The 15845-nt window shown below is 41.4% G+C and overlaps 1 protein-coding gene across 1 annotated transcript in view; it reads left to right on the forward strand.

The window, feature by feature from the left end:
- Positions 1–726: 726 nt before the first annotated feature.
- The window catches only part of LOC103999784 (uncharacterized), a 44216-nt gene continuing 29097 nt past the window's right edge, over positions 727–15845 (forward strand). The window contains exons 1-4 of the mRNA XM_009421633.3: positions 727–1177; positions 3695–3835; positions 3911–4276; positions 4511–4753. Coding sequence (XP_009419908.2) covers positions 821–1177; positions 3695–3835; positions 3911–4276; positions 4511–4753 — 1107 coding nt within the window. The 5' untranslated portion in view covers positions 727–820. The remainder of the gene's footprint in view (positions 1178–3694; positions 3836–3910; positions 4277–4510; positions 4754–15845) is intronic.

Here is a 15845-nt window from a genome sequence, read left to right on the forward strand (position 1 = left end):
ATAACGTTATATGAAAACACTATAAGCCAAATAAAATATTAACACACTAAAAATCATTTGATATATCATACTAAGATTTAAATAGTATTTATAATAATTTTAATTATTGTTACCTAAATAAAAAATAATATGTTATAGTATTTTGATCATTACGATAAAAATACCATAAAACTTACTTAAAAACCACTATAAATCATTCAAATAGACTCTTAACGTTAAAACACTATAGTGAGTTCACTCACCTTATAGATAAAACTATGCTATGGTTAAGGCCAATCCATCCACTTGGATAAGTGCATTTATTAGTTGGGTAAGAGATATTTTCTAACAAGAAAATCATTTGAAAAAAAAAAGTCTTTTGAATAAAAAAAATAAAAAAATCAAGGAATTCGTCCAAAAACTTTTCACTGACGAAAACGTCTATATGTACTTAAAAAAAAAAAGACTTTTTAGGATATTTATGGGATATTGAAATGTAGAGGGGCAAATATGTTATATAGAAGCTGTGGAAGGATATTTATGTAAAACAATTTTTTGGCTACCTTAATGAGTTTAAACGACTTTTTTTTTTTTTTCTATTTTCATAAAGCAGACCTTTTCAACGATGATATCATCTTGATGTTATGTAACAGTAACACATTTAAAAAACTAACTTCGTCATCGTCTCCGTGGCTCAACTGCCTCCCTAACGTAATGACCGTAGGGTACTGCCCATCGTCGATCAAACGGTCTCCATATTTTGCTCACTATAATTCCCCTTGGTGGAAATTCCACGGCGGAAAGGAAGACGGCAGATCCCTGAGGGAAACCCTCTCCTCCCATGGCGGCGACCGTCTCCTCCACCGGGGGCGTTCGATCCCTCTGGCTGCTCCTATGGCTAGGGTTAGCGCAAGGGTTCGGGCTGGCCGACTCAGTTGCAGCCGCCCTCAAAGTTCCCTTCCGCGTCAAGGACGTGCTCCCCATCCTTCCCCACCAGATTTCCTGGCCGGTCATGAACAACCTCCACAGCGCTGTCGATCTCCTACCGTCCTTTGTCGGATCCGTTGTCCCCGGTGCCGGAACCGTCGGTTGGAAGGGCGCCTGCTTCTTCGAGAATGAAGCACGGCTTGACTTCACCGAGCATGTCAGTGGAGGCGGCAACGAGAGCAACCTCAATGGCGGGATCCTACATCTTAAGGCAAATTCCTGTTACTTCATTCTTTTGCTAGCAATTGAATCAGATTCTTGGTTAATAAGAACATCCGATCATCAAGTCTCGTTACAGTCAGGTACATGTACGGACATTGTGAAGTTGTTGCTGTATCATCTTGCATTACTCTTACAGGTGGCCGTTGGCAAATAAATTCCCAATAAATTTATATATCTTCCATCTAATGATTAATATGTCTTTAAAGAAAAGGTTTGTTTGGATCTTATTTGCAGCTTCTATGATAGCTAAGTACTACTCTTATGGAGTGACAACGGTTTGATTCCACCCATATATGTCACAAACTCATTTACAAAGTATGAGATGTTTTCCAAAGCTGTCCCATCTTGAACCCAGTAAGACTGATCCCAACACAAGTCTTCCCAACTACCTATTGAACTGACTAGTATGAACGAGTTGGATTGTGTGTTTCCTATTACAAAGTTCACAATGTGCATCATCGAACATTAGTTCCATAAGAGTAGCAACAAAACTAGTTTGTATTTAATCACTAAGTTATCAAGACAACTAAAGTTTCTAGATAAACACACTAAATGGACATAAATTAACATATGTGCTAATATTGTTGATTGTTCATAAGATAAAATATAATATCCTATAAATAATATATATGACCTCCAATTGGATTTATGATGTGAGCCTGATGATGAAATCCTGATACTGATTTTTTTTTTAATTGCAAGACCTAAATTCATTTGAGAACCTAGGTTTGATGGATTTTTTACATGGCTGAAATAAATCGAGTCGCCTTTTGAGCCTAAAATCCATTGTCATTCCTAAGTTCCCTGGTTCAGATGAATGACTGATCAAGCATATGGATCATGAATTTGTATTGCTTTTTCTCATAGCAACTGCCTTTATGTCATGAAGTACTTATATGACAACTCAAGGCTGCTTTTCTATATTATTACCATAGTTTGGAGGAATCAGGAGGTCAGGAAAAAATAGAATCAGCCAACAAGCTTCAAAGATTCACAAAAGTCTCATCTATATGGTTTGTTATATTAAAGCTTTTGGATTGCTTATGACCTTTTATTCTCCAAAATTACACCTTACAAATTTTCTTTTTCTTTCAAGTTTGTAAAAGGAGACAGCAAAATTTCCACCTTTTGTTATCCTTTTTATGTTATCCACTTCTATTCCATTCTTGCCTTTTTCTTATGATTAAACCCCAGTTCAACTTAACGCTGGGTCAATTCTGCCTAAAACCACCCAGGCTGACCACTTGTGGAGGTGAAATGCTTTTGGTAGAGACCTGATATGCTTTAGCTCTGATATAGCTCACAGTCCTTGGTTTGAGTTGAGAGGAGCAGGCCTGATCCAGTATGGAGAAGGTTTTTCTGGTTCAAGGACTTCTAACTTGGTGTAGGAGAGAATGGAACACAAGAGTCCATCTCCAGAAGGAAATGATGAGCACAGTTCTACCTGCTTGAAATGCAGTATTATCTGATAGGAATTTCATTCATGGAATGCCTCTAAAGTTGGATCTTAGTTGATTGGATATTTGTAAATCTTAGATGGGCAAGTAGACTTCAGTTATTTTATGGCAGAGTTAAATAATAAATGTTAGAGGTTTCTGGTTGTGTGGTTTTAATTTTTAATTTTTTTACTTGTAATTTGAGAAAATTGGCTCTGTGGTTATCAAATATTTGAAAAGATATCTTGAGCTTCAAAATGGAAAGATAACAGAGCATGGACTCTATGTGTTATATATCCCTTTCTTTTAAGCTCTAATATCTAAACATTAGATAAGACCCACAGAAATGATGGTTTATGAAGTATAAAAAGTTATAGTTAATGCTCAAAATTTAGCTTTCTTTGAGTTGATTCTTGAATGTCCAAAAAAGCTTTGACTATTTTCCATGTGAGATTGTTTCTCTTTAGATCAATTTCTTTGCATGTAAAGACTGCAGAGAGTGGCATTGATGTTCACAAAAAAGAACTATCATCTTTGGATTTAAGTGTATATCAATGAATAGTGTCATCTTTGGATGTACAATTTTCAATTTTGGAACCTTGTATTTTTAGTTAATTTTAATGCAGATTGCGTAACATTCTTAAGAACGGTCTGGCAATTCTGAACCAATGATGATTGTGAAGCTGGAATCTTGTCCTTGAATTTGAATGGCCCCATGAAAACAGTGGTTTGTGATTTATGTACTTCTCTTAGGTAATACACTTAGTTGTTATTGCCTAATCTTTTTCACTATAGATTTTCCTATAGGGATGGATATCCATAGTAAATCCCTTAAAACTTTAGTTTCAAAAAACTAATTTGTTATTTAATTTCATTTGTCTGTGGATTAATTAAGCATTTAGTGTGGCTATAAGTTTTCTAGAGATACCAATACAATTTTTAAATTAAATGAGTTTATGCTGTGAACGCGAAACTCTTTGAATACCATACATTAACGTTATTGGTTTTGCTACAGTACCTTCTTTGAGTGTCCCTTATAGATGTTAATTTTCGTGCCTCTTCTTTTGCAGACGGATGCAGCACATAGCTGGACATGTATGGATCTCTATGTATTTGCAACACCATACAGGATAATGTGGGATTACTACTTCTCTGCTCGAGAACACACACTAGTGATAACGTCATGGGAAGAGCCAGCAGAAATGGAATATGTATATTTTGATTTATTGTTTGTTTTGTTTCCTTCTTTCTGAGAAAATTTATAACTGTATCTTAACAATTTCCAGGTAAAACAACATGGTATTTCTGTATTTCTTATGCCGTCAGGGATGCTTGGAACTTTGCTCTCTCTGATTGATGTTTTACCTCTTTTTTCGAACACTGGCTGGGGTCAGAATGCAAATATAGCATTTTTAGAGAAGCATATGGATGCCACTTTTCAGAGGCGTTCTCAACCTCATCAGGCTACAATTAGAGTGGAAGATGTTCATTCTGGTGACTTCCTAGCAGTATCAAAGATACGTGGTCGTTGGGGTGGTTTTGAGACATTAGAAAAATGGGTGACCGGTGCATTCGCTGGGCATACAGCAGTTTGCTTAAAGGATGCCATGGGTAATCTTTGGGTTGGAGAATCTGGACATGAAAATGACAAGGTACTTAAAAGAACACACTTTAATTCTTTATTCTTTGGATAAATATGTTTCTAACATTTTGATTATAGAGTAAAAGAGATACTTAATGTGTTCAAGTTTAGTCATATCCTACTTTAAACTTTTCCCTGACATTGTTATGTAGCATACAGTTGTCTTAACTCTGGCAGTTTCCAAAACGATCAGTCAATCATTAATATGCATAGGTCTCCAGTTAAGTTTATGGTATCATGACAGGGAGAGGAGATCATTGTGGTAATTCCATGGGATGAGTGGTGGGACTTGGCATTGAAGGATAATTCTAGCCCTCATATAGCTCTGCTGCCTTTACATCAAGATTTGCATGCAATATTCAATGAAACAGCAGCATGGGATTATGCTCGGAGCATGTCTGGAAAGCCCTATGGGTATCACAATATGATATTTAGCTGGATTGATACTGTTGCTGAAAATTATCCGCCTCCTCTTGATGCTAATTTGGTATGATCTTATGTGATGATTCATACAAAATATTTGATTCTTTTACTTTCTTTCTTTAGTTGTTTTATGTTTCATATTACTGCACTCTAATATTAATTTTTCATAAATGGATCATGAAGGCTTGGTAACAACACATGTTTTTACTCTTATAAGGGTTAGCAGTTATTTGTTACCTTTTTGCATGTCTCCATTCTTATGGAATTGTTGACACAGGACCATGTAGCATTATGCACACAAAAAGCTGTACTTGTCACCTTGTTGCATGCCCTCCATTACCATGGAGTTGTTGTTACAGACCATGAAATAGTATTATGCATTGTAACAAAATGATGGAGAAGAAAAAAGGATATAAGGAGCATATCTGACACCATTGCCCATTTCACAGTAGTTTTTCAATTCTTTTGGGTAGGGGAATGGCAAATCTGCCACCATGACTTGAGAGTATCTAGTTTACCAAGTGATTTCAATGACATTTTTATCTACGACATTTGAAACTTTAATAATAAACTTCTCTTTTAATGGAACAAAAGAGAAGAGGAGAAAAAGAGAAAAAAAAAAGAAAATACAGAAAATTTTTAATAATAAATTTAAATCATGTTGATTCAACTTTAGCTCTGATGATTTTGTTCATGTTATTGGTTGATTTTGAAAAGATATGCTCAACCTGAAAAATAATTTAGTTCATGGTTTTCAGAGTTCCTTTAAAACATGGATGAATATGTCTGTCGGGTATTATACCAACAATATTGATCCCAATTGGTGCCCTACTAGTATTGTACATGTATCGTGTTAATATAGATTAGTATTGATCGATATTGTCAACCTGAAAAATAATTTAGTTCGTGGTTTTCAAAGATCCTTTAAAACATAGATGAATATGTTTGTCGGGTACCATCCCAACAATATTGATCCCAATTAGTGCCCTACCAGCGATTTAAAAAGGCGCTCGGGCGCTCGGGCGCTCGCCTAGGCGCTCAGGCGAGGCGAGGCGAGGCCCGAGCACCTCGCTAATCTCCTAGGCGACGCGCTTCAAACAGGCGTCGCTTGGGCGCTCGCCCGAGCTCAGGCGTTGGGCGCTTCGGGCGAGCGCTTGGGTTAACCAAGACGATCGAACCAGGATTTTAGGTCTGGTTCGGTCTTGGTTCGGTCTTCGATGGTTAGTTGGTTCAATCGAACCAACTAAAACTGCTATAAGTGACAACCGAACTCTAACCCTCGCCGCTGCCGCTCCCGATCTCGATCTCGCTGCTCGCCACTGTCGCTGCTCGCAAATGCTGCCGCTGTCGCCGCTCGCCGCTGTCGCTGCTCGCAAACGCTGTCGCTGTCGCCGCTCGTGCCTCCCGCTGCTCGTCGCTCCTGCTCCCACTCCCGCTGCTCGCCGCTGTCGCTGCTCGCAAACGCTGTCGCTGTCGCCGCTCGCGCCTCTCGCTGCTCACCGCTCCTGCTCTCGCTCCCGCTGCTCGCCGCTGTCGCTGTCGCCGCTCGTCGCTGCCGCTGCCTCCTTACACTCCGTTGCCGTTGCCGCTGCCTCATTACACTCTGCTGCCGCTACCGCTTCCTCTTTTCTCAATCAGCAGGCTTAGCACCCCCTTACACTTCCTTCTTCTCCTTCTGTTAACAGTATACAGTATACTGTTAACAGTATACAGTATACTGTTAATATTATTAGGTTTATTTGAAATTATTAATTTTCAATATTGTTAATAGATTTTCTTAATTTAATAGCATATTTTAATTTAAAATTTTAAATAATTATATTTATTAATTATATTATATATTTTTATATTTTAGCGTCTCACTTCGCTCGGGCGAGCGCCTAGCGCCTCGGGCGTTTTTGGACCTTGGCGCCTAGCGCTTTTTAAATCACTGTGCCCTACTAGTATTGTACATGTATCGTGTTAATGTATATTAGTATTTATCGATATTGTCAGACTAGCAAAGAGAGAAAGAGAGGAAGAGGACAAGGTTGAGGAGGTAAATGAGGTAAAGGAGGTAATAGTGGAGGAGTTGGAGGAGCTATCATACCGCTGAAGAGAGGCAGCATAACATGGACGTTCAGCGGATAAGTAGTGGCAATATGTAACACCCTACTCCTAGTTCCATCCATACCTTACAAGCATGACTAAGGTAGGATGCCACATTTTTATATCCTTATTACTACTATTGATATGAATGCAGCGGAAGGTTTGCAATCTTGGAATTAAAATATTTTAATGTACTAAACAAAACGACAGAGTTTCTCCTATACATAATGATTTTGACAGTTGTATAAAATTTTAACATTTAACCAAAAAGGAAAATCCAAACATAACATGTCCAAAATTTATATACAGACAATGTCCATAAGTCATCGTCCATATTTGGGTTGGCAGGGGCCTGCACGTGCTAGAATTAAAATATTTTAATGTACTAAACAAAACGACAGAGTTTCTCCTATACATAATGATTTTGACAGTTGTATAAAATTTTAACATTTAACCAAAAAGGAAAATCCAAACATAACATGTCCAAAATTTATATACATACAATGTCTATAAGTCATCCGTCCATATTTGGGTTGGCATGGGTCTGCACGTGCTTATTTCCCTCCTCGATCACTTGGGTGTAGTGCTAGTATCCTTATCTGCAAAATATGGCTTATAATGAATAATCACTCAGTAAGTATAAGCCTTTATAACTTTAATTAGATAAGCATGCATCATGTCATTTATATAATGTTTCAAAATAATTAGCATAAGACATTTAACCCTACACATAGGATGCGTAAAATAAAGGCATAAAATTCTACGTCGAAATAACTTGAAATGCTTATATGCACATGTAGGAAACATAGCTATTCATGTACTTCTACGCCCCATATCATAACATATACGTGTATTCCCACATCGCATCGTCACGGACTTAGCTAAAATTGCCTAAGTCGTGAGGCACCCTTGCGACAAAATCACGAACTTAGTTGGAGTTGCCTAAGTCGTGAAGCAATTTTGTACCAATTTCTCGGACTTAGTTGGGATTGCTTAAGTCATGTCGCACCCTTGCGATATGCATCCGTTAAGGGTCAGCTAATTTGCAACCTCGCTTAGGTCCCGTAGGACCTGTAAAAAGAGTAAGTTGATTAGTTCGAAAACGAGCGGCGAACAAGTCCCGACGTCTTGCAAAAAAGGAAGTTTTACAAGCAATTCCGCAAACACTTTGATTGCAAGAGAGAAAAGAGAGGAAGGAGAAAACAAGGACTTTAGAAGGCAAAACGAATAGTCTCAAGTCCACAAACAACTGCTCACCGGGTGTTGGGTGCAATGGCAAGTTCTCATCAAGTTAACATGCGAACTTGTGTATACTGATCAACGCTTAACACTACTCCAAAGCCCAATCCACCCATGTTGTCACGGACAAACTTCTAAATAGGATGTTTGATGTAATGCTTATGTATGTCCGTGTCTCTTAGTTTGTTCATGCTTTGTACAGCATGTAGAGGGATGGTTGAAGGCTTAACAGCCCTATTTTAGTTGGGTTTGGTTGTCGTTTTAGGCTTGTAAATAAAGGTTGTGTCATGTGGACACTTGTGAGAGAATTCGGTCTGTAGTGGACTATTTTGACCCTTTGTTGTACAACCGTTCAGAGCTTGTAAAGTCTGTTTGTAATTTGCATTGGCTAAGAAGTGTTTTCGAAAATGTTTACTTGTGGATTTCGAGTGAGACACTTTCTCTAACCCGTTTTCTCTTTTGTAGGTCCTAAGGGACTATGGGAGGTTTCGGGGAGGTTGACCTTTGCGGACGGACACGCAAGGATGTCGCACGACTTAGGCAAAACCAGCTAAGTCCGTGACAGATGGTATCGGAGCTGGACAAGCACTCATATAAACACTTGACATGCAAACGTGGGGGACCTAACAGGGCTACGTTGAGGGCAGCTAGCATGTGCGACCGTTTGGGGGAAAACGGGTATGGAGATGCAAGGAAAAGGAGTCTCTCAGAGGAGCGGACATATGAGATTGACATTCAGAGGAATGACCAACCCTTTGCGCAAGAGGCACCATGAGAACAAGCAAGCTTGGAAGAATGCGTAGCGCACAAAGGTTGGGATGGTTGAGTTCGAGCTACGGCTCGACGTTGACAACTATACTTGATGGTGCTCAAGGCAAGCGAGGCGCTTATTAAAGTATGAGACCATACAAGGTGGAATGAGTTACTCTACGACCGAAAGAATTATGCAAAGCTCACAGAGGTGAGGGGAATTGCTAACTCGAAGAATTCGGTACTCATGCAAGGGCTTGTATGCGGACGATGAAATGTTCGTGGCCATCCCAAGGCGACCGAAACTCGGTGCCATGGAGCATTGAAACTTTCTCTTCGACATGAGAAGGATACGTCCGTGGGAGGCTGAAGTGAGTAGCGATTTTAACATGTTGCTAGGCCTTGAGTGGTGCAGCGGGGATTGTTTGACGTTGAGTCGTAATCTAGTAAGTGAGTTTGCAGGAGGAAAAACAATACACAGTTTGTTCAGCAAATCAGAGTAGTCTAAGGGGATGGTGGTCTCCGAAACTTTCAGAGAGAAGGAAACGAAGAGAGATGTTGCTCTAATGGGATAGATATCTAGGAGGGATAAGTCCCGGCTCTCTAAAGGGAAAATCATGTGCAACAGACTGCACATGTTAAGGAGTATCTCAAAAACAACTCCATGAAGCTCAATGGACTAAGCGAGCGGTGAGGAGTCGTCGTATGATCTCGCTTGAGACAATGCATCGGTGGATGCATTGCAAGATCAAGTGGGGGAGCGACCCAAAGCAACACAAATGAAGGCACACTTAGAGTCGATATAGAGATCGAACTCAATGGAGGGTTGACCTGTGGAATAGTGGGCACGAGGGCTACCATTAACTCAATGTAAAATGAAGAGCGGAGCAACTTGGGTGTAACTTGGCGAAGTACCCAAGCCGTATGAAGGGAGCCAGCATAGAAAATGAAACATGGAGCGGAGGCACAGAGCTTTTCTTGGACAGAGGTCAAGGACATGAACTCTTGTAGAGGCAAGAGCGGGATCATGTCGTTCCATGGGTCCTTCATTCTGATGGAGCAGACTTATCTTGCATGGTGCCAAAGACTAAAGGAGCTTCTGGGCACATGCACCTTATCTCGGAGAAGCATTTGATGGAGGAACTAAGACGACTCAACTTGCGGAGGAGAAGTTGAGTTCAGAATGCCTTGGCACTGGATAAGAGGACACGGAGGTGGGTACTCTTGAAGAATATGCCATAGTGTTGCCATTCAAATTGCCATGACAGAAGCGGTGTGTAACGGAGATTGTGCTGGTAGGGGTAAAGGCCCAGGATCCAAACAATGGTGCACCATTTTCAACGAAGTTGGTGGACTTCGGGAGCTACTAGGCGACGGACTGTCCTAGAGCAGTGCTTCATCTAAGTGTGACCCAAGAGCGGGTGGATGAAGGTCGATTGCCAAAAGAGCGAACATAATCAAAAATGGAAGAGGCCCTACTATATGTTGGCAGAGGCCACACATGGAGGGATTGCAATCCGAGTTTATCCCACAATGATCAAAATGCAATGGAGATGTCACAAGGAGGCGACATGGTGCAGCGGATCGTGGTGGAATAGTTCGTGGCAATGCGATAAACACAGATTGTAGTCCGGTGAGGGACTATATCATATGGAGGTATGATCGGGACCTATTGGGAGCTCCACTTCGGTGAACAATATGACGGCAAGAAGGGCTATGGATTCAAGGAGTGAAGGTCATGGTACCGTAGAGGCGGGTCTTCCGTGCGTGCATCGAATTTTGTATCGGATGAAAGTCTTGGTCATCAGCATATAGGGGTTGTGTACTACCGAGGGAAAAGTTTGAATGCAAGTACCAGTGAGTCCCATGGGAGGGACTTGATCATGCAGAACTATGATCGAAGCAGCTGGAGAGTTGGACTACTCTAGAGCCCATATTCGCTTAAGGGAGCTTAACAAATCAGAGGACAAGGTCGAGTAAGCGAACGTTGCTACCAAGGAAGCTAAGGAGAATAGAAGTAGTGCAAACCCTACAACATGATGGCAGAGGCCATGCATTGGAGTTGTAGTATGTCTGTCTTTTCATTGAACAAAGGGAGCTGCTTGGAGAACACAGAGTTGTTGAAGCAGGAGGTCGAAAGGGGCGAGGAAGCGACGATGAGTCCAGAGGGACTTAGCTATCAAAAACTAAGCATCAGTTAGAATGGTGGTAGACTCGGTGGAGTGTTACAGAGACATATCTACTGATCGTGAAGAAAAGAGATGCAGATGCGAGGCGACGGATAGTAGGGCCATGGGCATGATAGTGCCATGGTATCGTAGAGGCGGGACTTCCGTGAAGTCATCGATCCCTTGCTCTCATGGAGGGAGAGCGCTTAGTCGTGAAAGGGGCCGAGGAGATGGAGCATGCAGTGGCAAACTCCAAGTACCAAGACAAGGTTGAAGGGCAGAGGCTAAGGAACTTTGTAAGACCGGTGTCAACGAGCTTTTCATCAAGATAGCTGAGAGTGAAGGACTTCGGGTCGTGCAAGAGTGTACGACCGAGGACCGAAGCAGACAATATGCGGTGCTGTACCTTTGTTACTCAGTGGAGTAGACGGTAGGGTTGATGGTGAAGACGATATAATCCCAAAGGTGACCAAAACTATTAGAGACTTTGTTTTCGGAAATGTTTGCTTTTGGATCCCGAGTGAGGCGTTTTCTCTAACCCGTTTTCTCTTTTGTAGGTCTTAAGGGACCATGGGAGGTTTTGGGGAGGTTGACCTTTGCGGACGGACACGTAAGGGTGCCGCACGACTTAGGCAAAACCAGCTTAGTTCGTGACATTGTGCCACCCGGGGGGTTCTATGGGTCTGATATCGTTGACGTTTCGCGCGCGGTTGCCGTTTGTAGAAACAGGTCTTGGCACGCGAAAACAAAGCCATTTTTGTGTAGTTTTGTCTGGTGGGGTGAGCGGTCGCACTACAACATTGCGAACTGTTCTTGCTTACATTTTTAAGCAAAAACATAAAACCAAGGCACAACAGGTTGCTAAGCATCTGTAAAAGCATGCAAAAACGATGAATGATTTGTTGAGTGAAGATGTTGCGGGTGCACGACAATCGTTCGTGACAGCACGTCATCATAATATATACATGCACTCCCACACCGCACGTCATAATATATACGTGCACTCCCACATTGCATGTCATAATATATACGTGCACTTCCACACTGTACGTCATAATAGATACATGTACTCCCACACTACACATTAGAATATATATGTTCCTTTCCACACCGTACGTCATAATAGATACGTGCACACTGACACCTCATGTTACAATATATATGTGCACTCCCACATCGCACGTCATAATACATACGTGCACTCATATACCGTACGTAATCAGATATGCATGATTACAAAATATTTTTATCGTAATTCATATAGTTTTATATTTACAAAATGTATACATTTATATTTAGCTCATGATGAGCTCATGACGATCATATCATTTGAAACATATTTTCCAAAATAAATCATGCATACGATAATGTATACGACCATTATTTTTCTAGTGATTAAACTTATACTTACTTGATTGAACTAAAAAATGATGATGTCAATAAAAGACCACGTTCCTTAATGATCGAGTGTGCTAAGGAGTGATACACCTATGAAATTGGGAGCATAGGGTCTCAAGATACATTAATTAAGAACCTTACCTCTTGACTTGTCGGTTGATAATAATTCATTGTAATAATACATAAAAAAAGTTTGATAAAAGTCCTCATAAATAAACTATACTTAAGTTGAAAATTCATCTAGATTTAACCACTAATTTTCTAACAATTCACTTTAAAATCAAATGAACTCCTCGAAATTTAGGGAGTTATGCTAATCTTATGGGATCCAATGAAGATTCAGTTTGGTGGCTCACCCCTAAACCAACGGTCTTGCTGAGGTCACCAACCGTGCATCCTTAAAGGTCTCAAAAAGTGAGTCGTTGGATTAAAAGGGTACATGGGTAGATGAGTTGCCGAGCATCCTATGGGCTTCTCGGACGACACCAAAGATCGGGTCGGGAGAATCACCATTCAGCCTAGCTTTTGGTACCAAGGCTATCCTATCACTCAAGATAGTCTTCCTGACACCTCGTGTCAAGAACTTCGATAAGGAAGCCTCCGAGGCAGGGCTTCGAGTCGGACTCGACCTAGTCAATGACATTCGAGCAACTGCACACCTACTGTAGGGAAATCTAGGGGGCGATATCTTATGTACAGCGGAATAACATAAAAACAAAATCCCTAATTTCCCAAAGATATGTTCGTCGTTGTGCGAAGATTGGTGCGTAAAATTCGCAAAATAGAAAACTACGTATATGAAAGATTGTGTTACTTAGGAAGATTGTATATCCCTGAATCTTCGCAGATCTCTAGGAGAGGGTAAAGGAGGTCAAGCATCCTCCTCTCTAGCGGTGATCCACATAGTAGGGTTGTGACGATGCTCCTCTAGTCTCCAAGCCTACTATCTGAGGTGGAGAGGGGGAGGAGAATAGGAGAGGTAACCCAAAAAGACTCTAGCCTATGAATCATTAGTTCCCTCCTATTTATAGAGGTCCCATGTCAACTTAACCTTAATGGATCCTGCCTTATTGGGTATTGAATCTCTATCAACTACCTAAGCCTCTTAGAATAATGGATCTTTATCCAATAATCTCTTATTAGTTCTAATTGGATCTCATCCATAGGATCCAATAATTCAGAGACTTATTGGATATCCAATAAGATACGGGCTCCGACAGATATTTCATATCCGAACCTCTACTCATCGCAACGTCTACCATATGTGTGTGACCCTCTAGGCTCAATATCGAGCTGGCTGTGAGTTATATGTGTCAGAACTCATTCTAGCTCAGTGAATTATTATCTTCATAATAATTCACTTGACTCATCGACCGCGGATGTACTAAGTCACTACGCCACAGTCCCCAGACGATATAAGGGAATCTAATCCATTGGACCTATCTTCAGTTACCGTATACCTATAGTCCCTCATCCATTTAATATCCCAGAGACCGTATACCAGGCATGGTGCTATCAGACCCATATGGTTGCTACTCGAGTCTCGCTCTAATCGGATTCTCCCGGAGAACTCTTTTTCTCTCAATCCGAATGACCTTAGCTAGGGATTTGTTTGAGTAAGAACACATGAGATATTCCTCTCATGACGTCGAGAGTGGATGATCCTCTATCGACATTCAATAGTCCTCGTAAGGTTGGCTACCACTCCCGATGACCGGCTGTGCTAGATTTGGAACCTCCAGGCCTATAAGTCTGGTATCAATGAATAAAGTACTCATACAGGACATCCTTGGTGTCTCAAGTCTAAGGACCAGATACACCACTGGGACTATGGAATCGCTGTCTGACAATAAAGCATTATCAACCATCCAGTATTCCGTAAGCGGATCGCTCAGTGAACTCATTCTCCAATGAGCACTTGTACTGTATCCCTAGTGTCCCCACACGAGCAGCTATGAGACCAACTGCATCTATCATATGGACGGGTATACAGCACACCAATCTGTCCGGTTATCTCGATGTCCCTCTCGAGTAACTTATGATCGGTATTATTTAGGATCTGTGTTTAAAGGCGAATCGGTCTCATTATCGTGATCTTATCACGATCGGATTCTCATTATACAAATCCATGAACATCACAATATATTCAAGCAACAGGCAATATAAAGTGATAAAATGTCATAATATAATAGCCAAAAAGACTACGTGTTAAGTCACACGTGCCATCACTCACGTGATTGGCTTACAGGGTACCTATGACTAGCACCTACGAATGTTGAGATTTAAGAAGGTAGTGGCCAAGCACTACGACCGATATATCTGCCCCCGGGGAATTCCACTAGGAGAGCACCAAGGTCGAGATAAGTGACCCGACCTGATCGTAAGGAAAACTGGCACTGAACCAAGAAGGATCGTACTGAGTCGTTGAAGTTGTCTGAGTTGGGATATATTGTCTCAGGACAACAAAAGGTGTGGCGTTACTAAGAACATGACATGTCTTAAACTTAAAGAAGTTTTATCCTTAAGGCCCCCCTCGGGGTTCGGTCGAGGTACACTTCAAACTTGCAAAATGCATCCTTAGCATACAAATACTGTATACTAAACAATGGGAAGGCGTTACTTCATTACTTCAAGAAACATTACATTAGACAGATCAGATCTCTATAACCAAAATAAGATACCGATCTACAAAAAAAGAAAGAGAACCAGGAACCAACATCAGAACTTTAAAAGCGGTTGGGTGGCGGATTAGGCGTCTAAACGAGACAACAAGTCAGGGTTACCATAAAAAAGTATGTTGTTTTCTATCTAGACGTTTTGGTCCCTGGGGTAGTTGGTGAATGGATCCTCCTCGAGCTCCAACTCGGGATACCTCGCCTTGAAGAGGGCGATTAGGTATCCAAACTTGTACAAGGCAACCCTCGACCCCTATAGCCCCTTTCTAAATCCTACAAACGGCTTGTAGTCAGCGATCGCCTCCTCTCGATGCCTCGACACCTTACTCCACTCGGCCTCAATCGTCTCCCCTAGCTCCCGAGCTTGCTCCACCACTGTAGTATCCCTACTCTCGAGTTTTGAGTTGTGCGCCTTCATCGAGTCCATCACTCGGACGAGCCCCAACAACTCATCCTCTATAACTTGGTTGTTGCCTCGGGCTTCCTCCAATTGTTTGGCAAGGGTAGCAAGCCCTCGCTTGACTTCCTCCAAGTTTCACGCTAGCTTGCCCCCCCGAGCCTTCACCTTAGTGACGACAGCGACAGAAGGGTCAACTCCCGCCTTCTTTAATTTCTCAACCTTTGCCCGAAGATCATCATTTTCCCGTACCTATTGGTTAATAACAATGCCAACGTCTTATCCTCGATCAAGCAAGGTCGTCACATAGTGACGGCGTTGCAAAAACGGAGATGAGTGGTTAAATAACAAAAAAAAAAACCCCGAGAAAGCCAACTACGACCCGACTTACTAGCACTTTGTTGTGATAGCCTCGGTAGAGCAACACCTCCGAGGGGGAGA

Source organism: Musa acuminata, chromosome BXJ3-10, assembly GCF_036884655.1.
Source record: "Musa acuminata AAA Group cultivar baxijiao chromosome BXJ3-10, Cavendish_Baxijiao_AAA, whole genome shotgun sequence".
In the NCBI taxonomy this organism is placed as follows: Eukaryota; Viridiplantae; Streptophyta; class Magnoliopsida; order Zingiberales; family Musaceae; genus Musa; species Musa acuminata.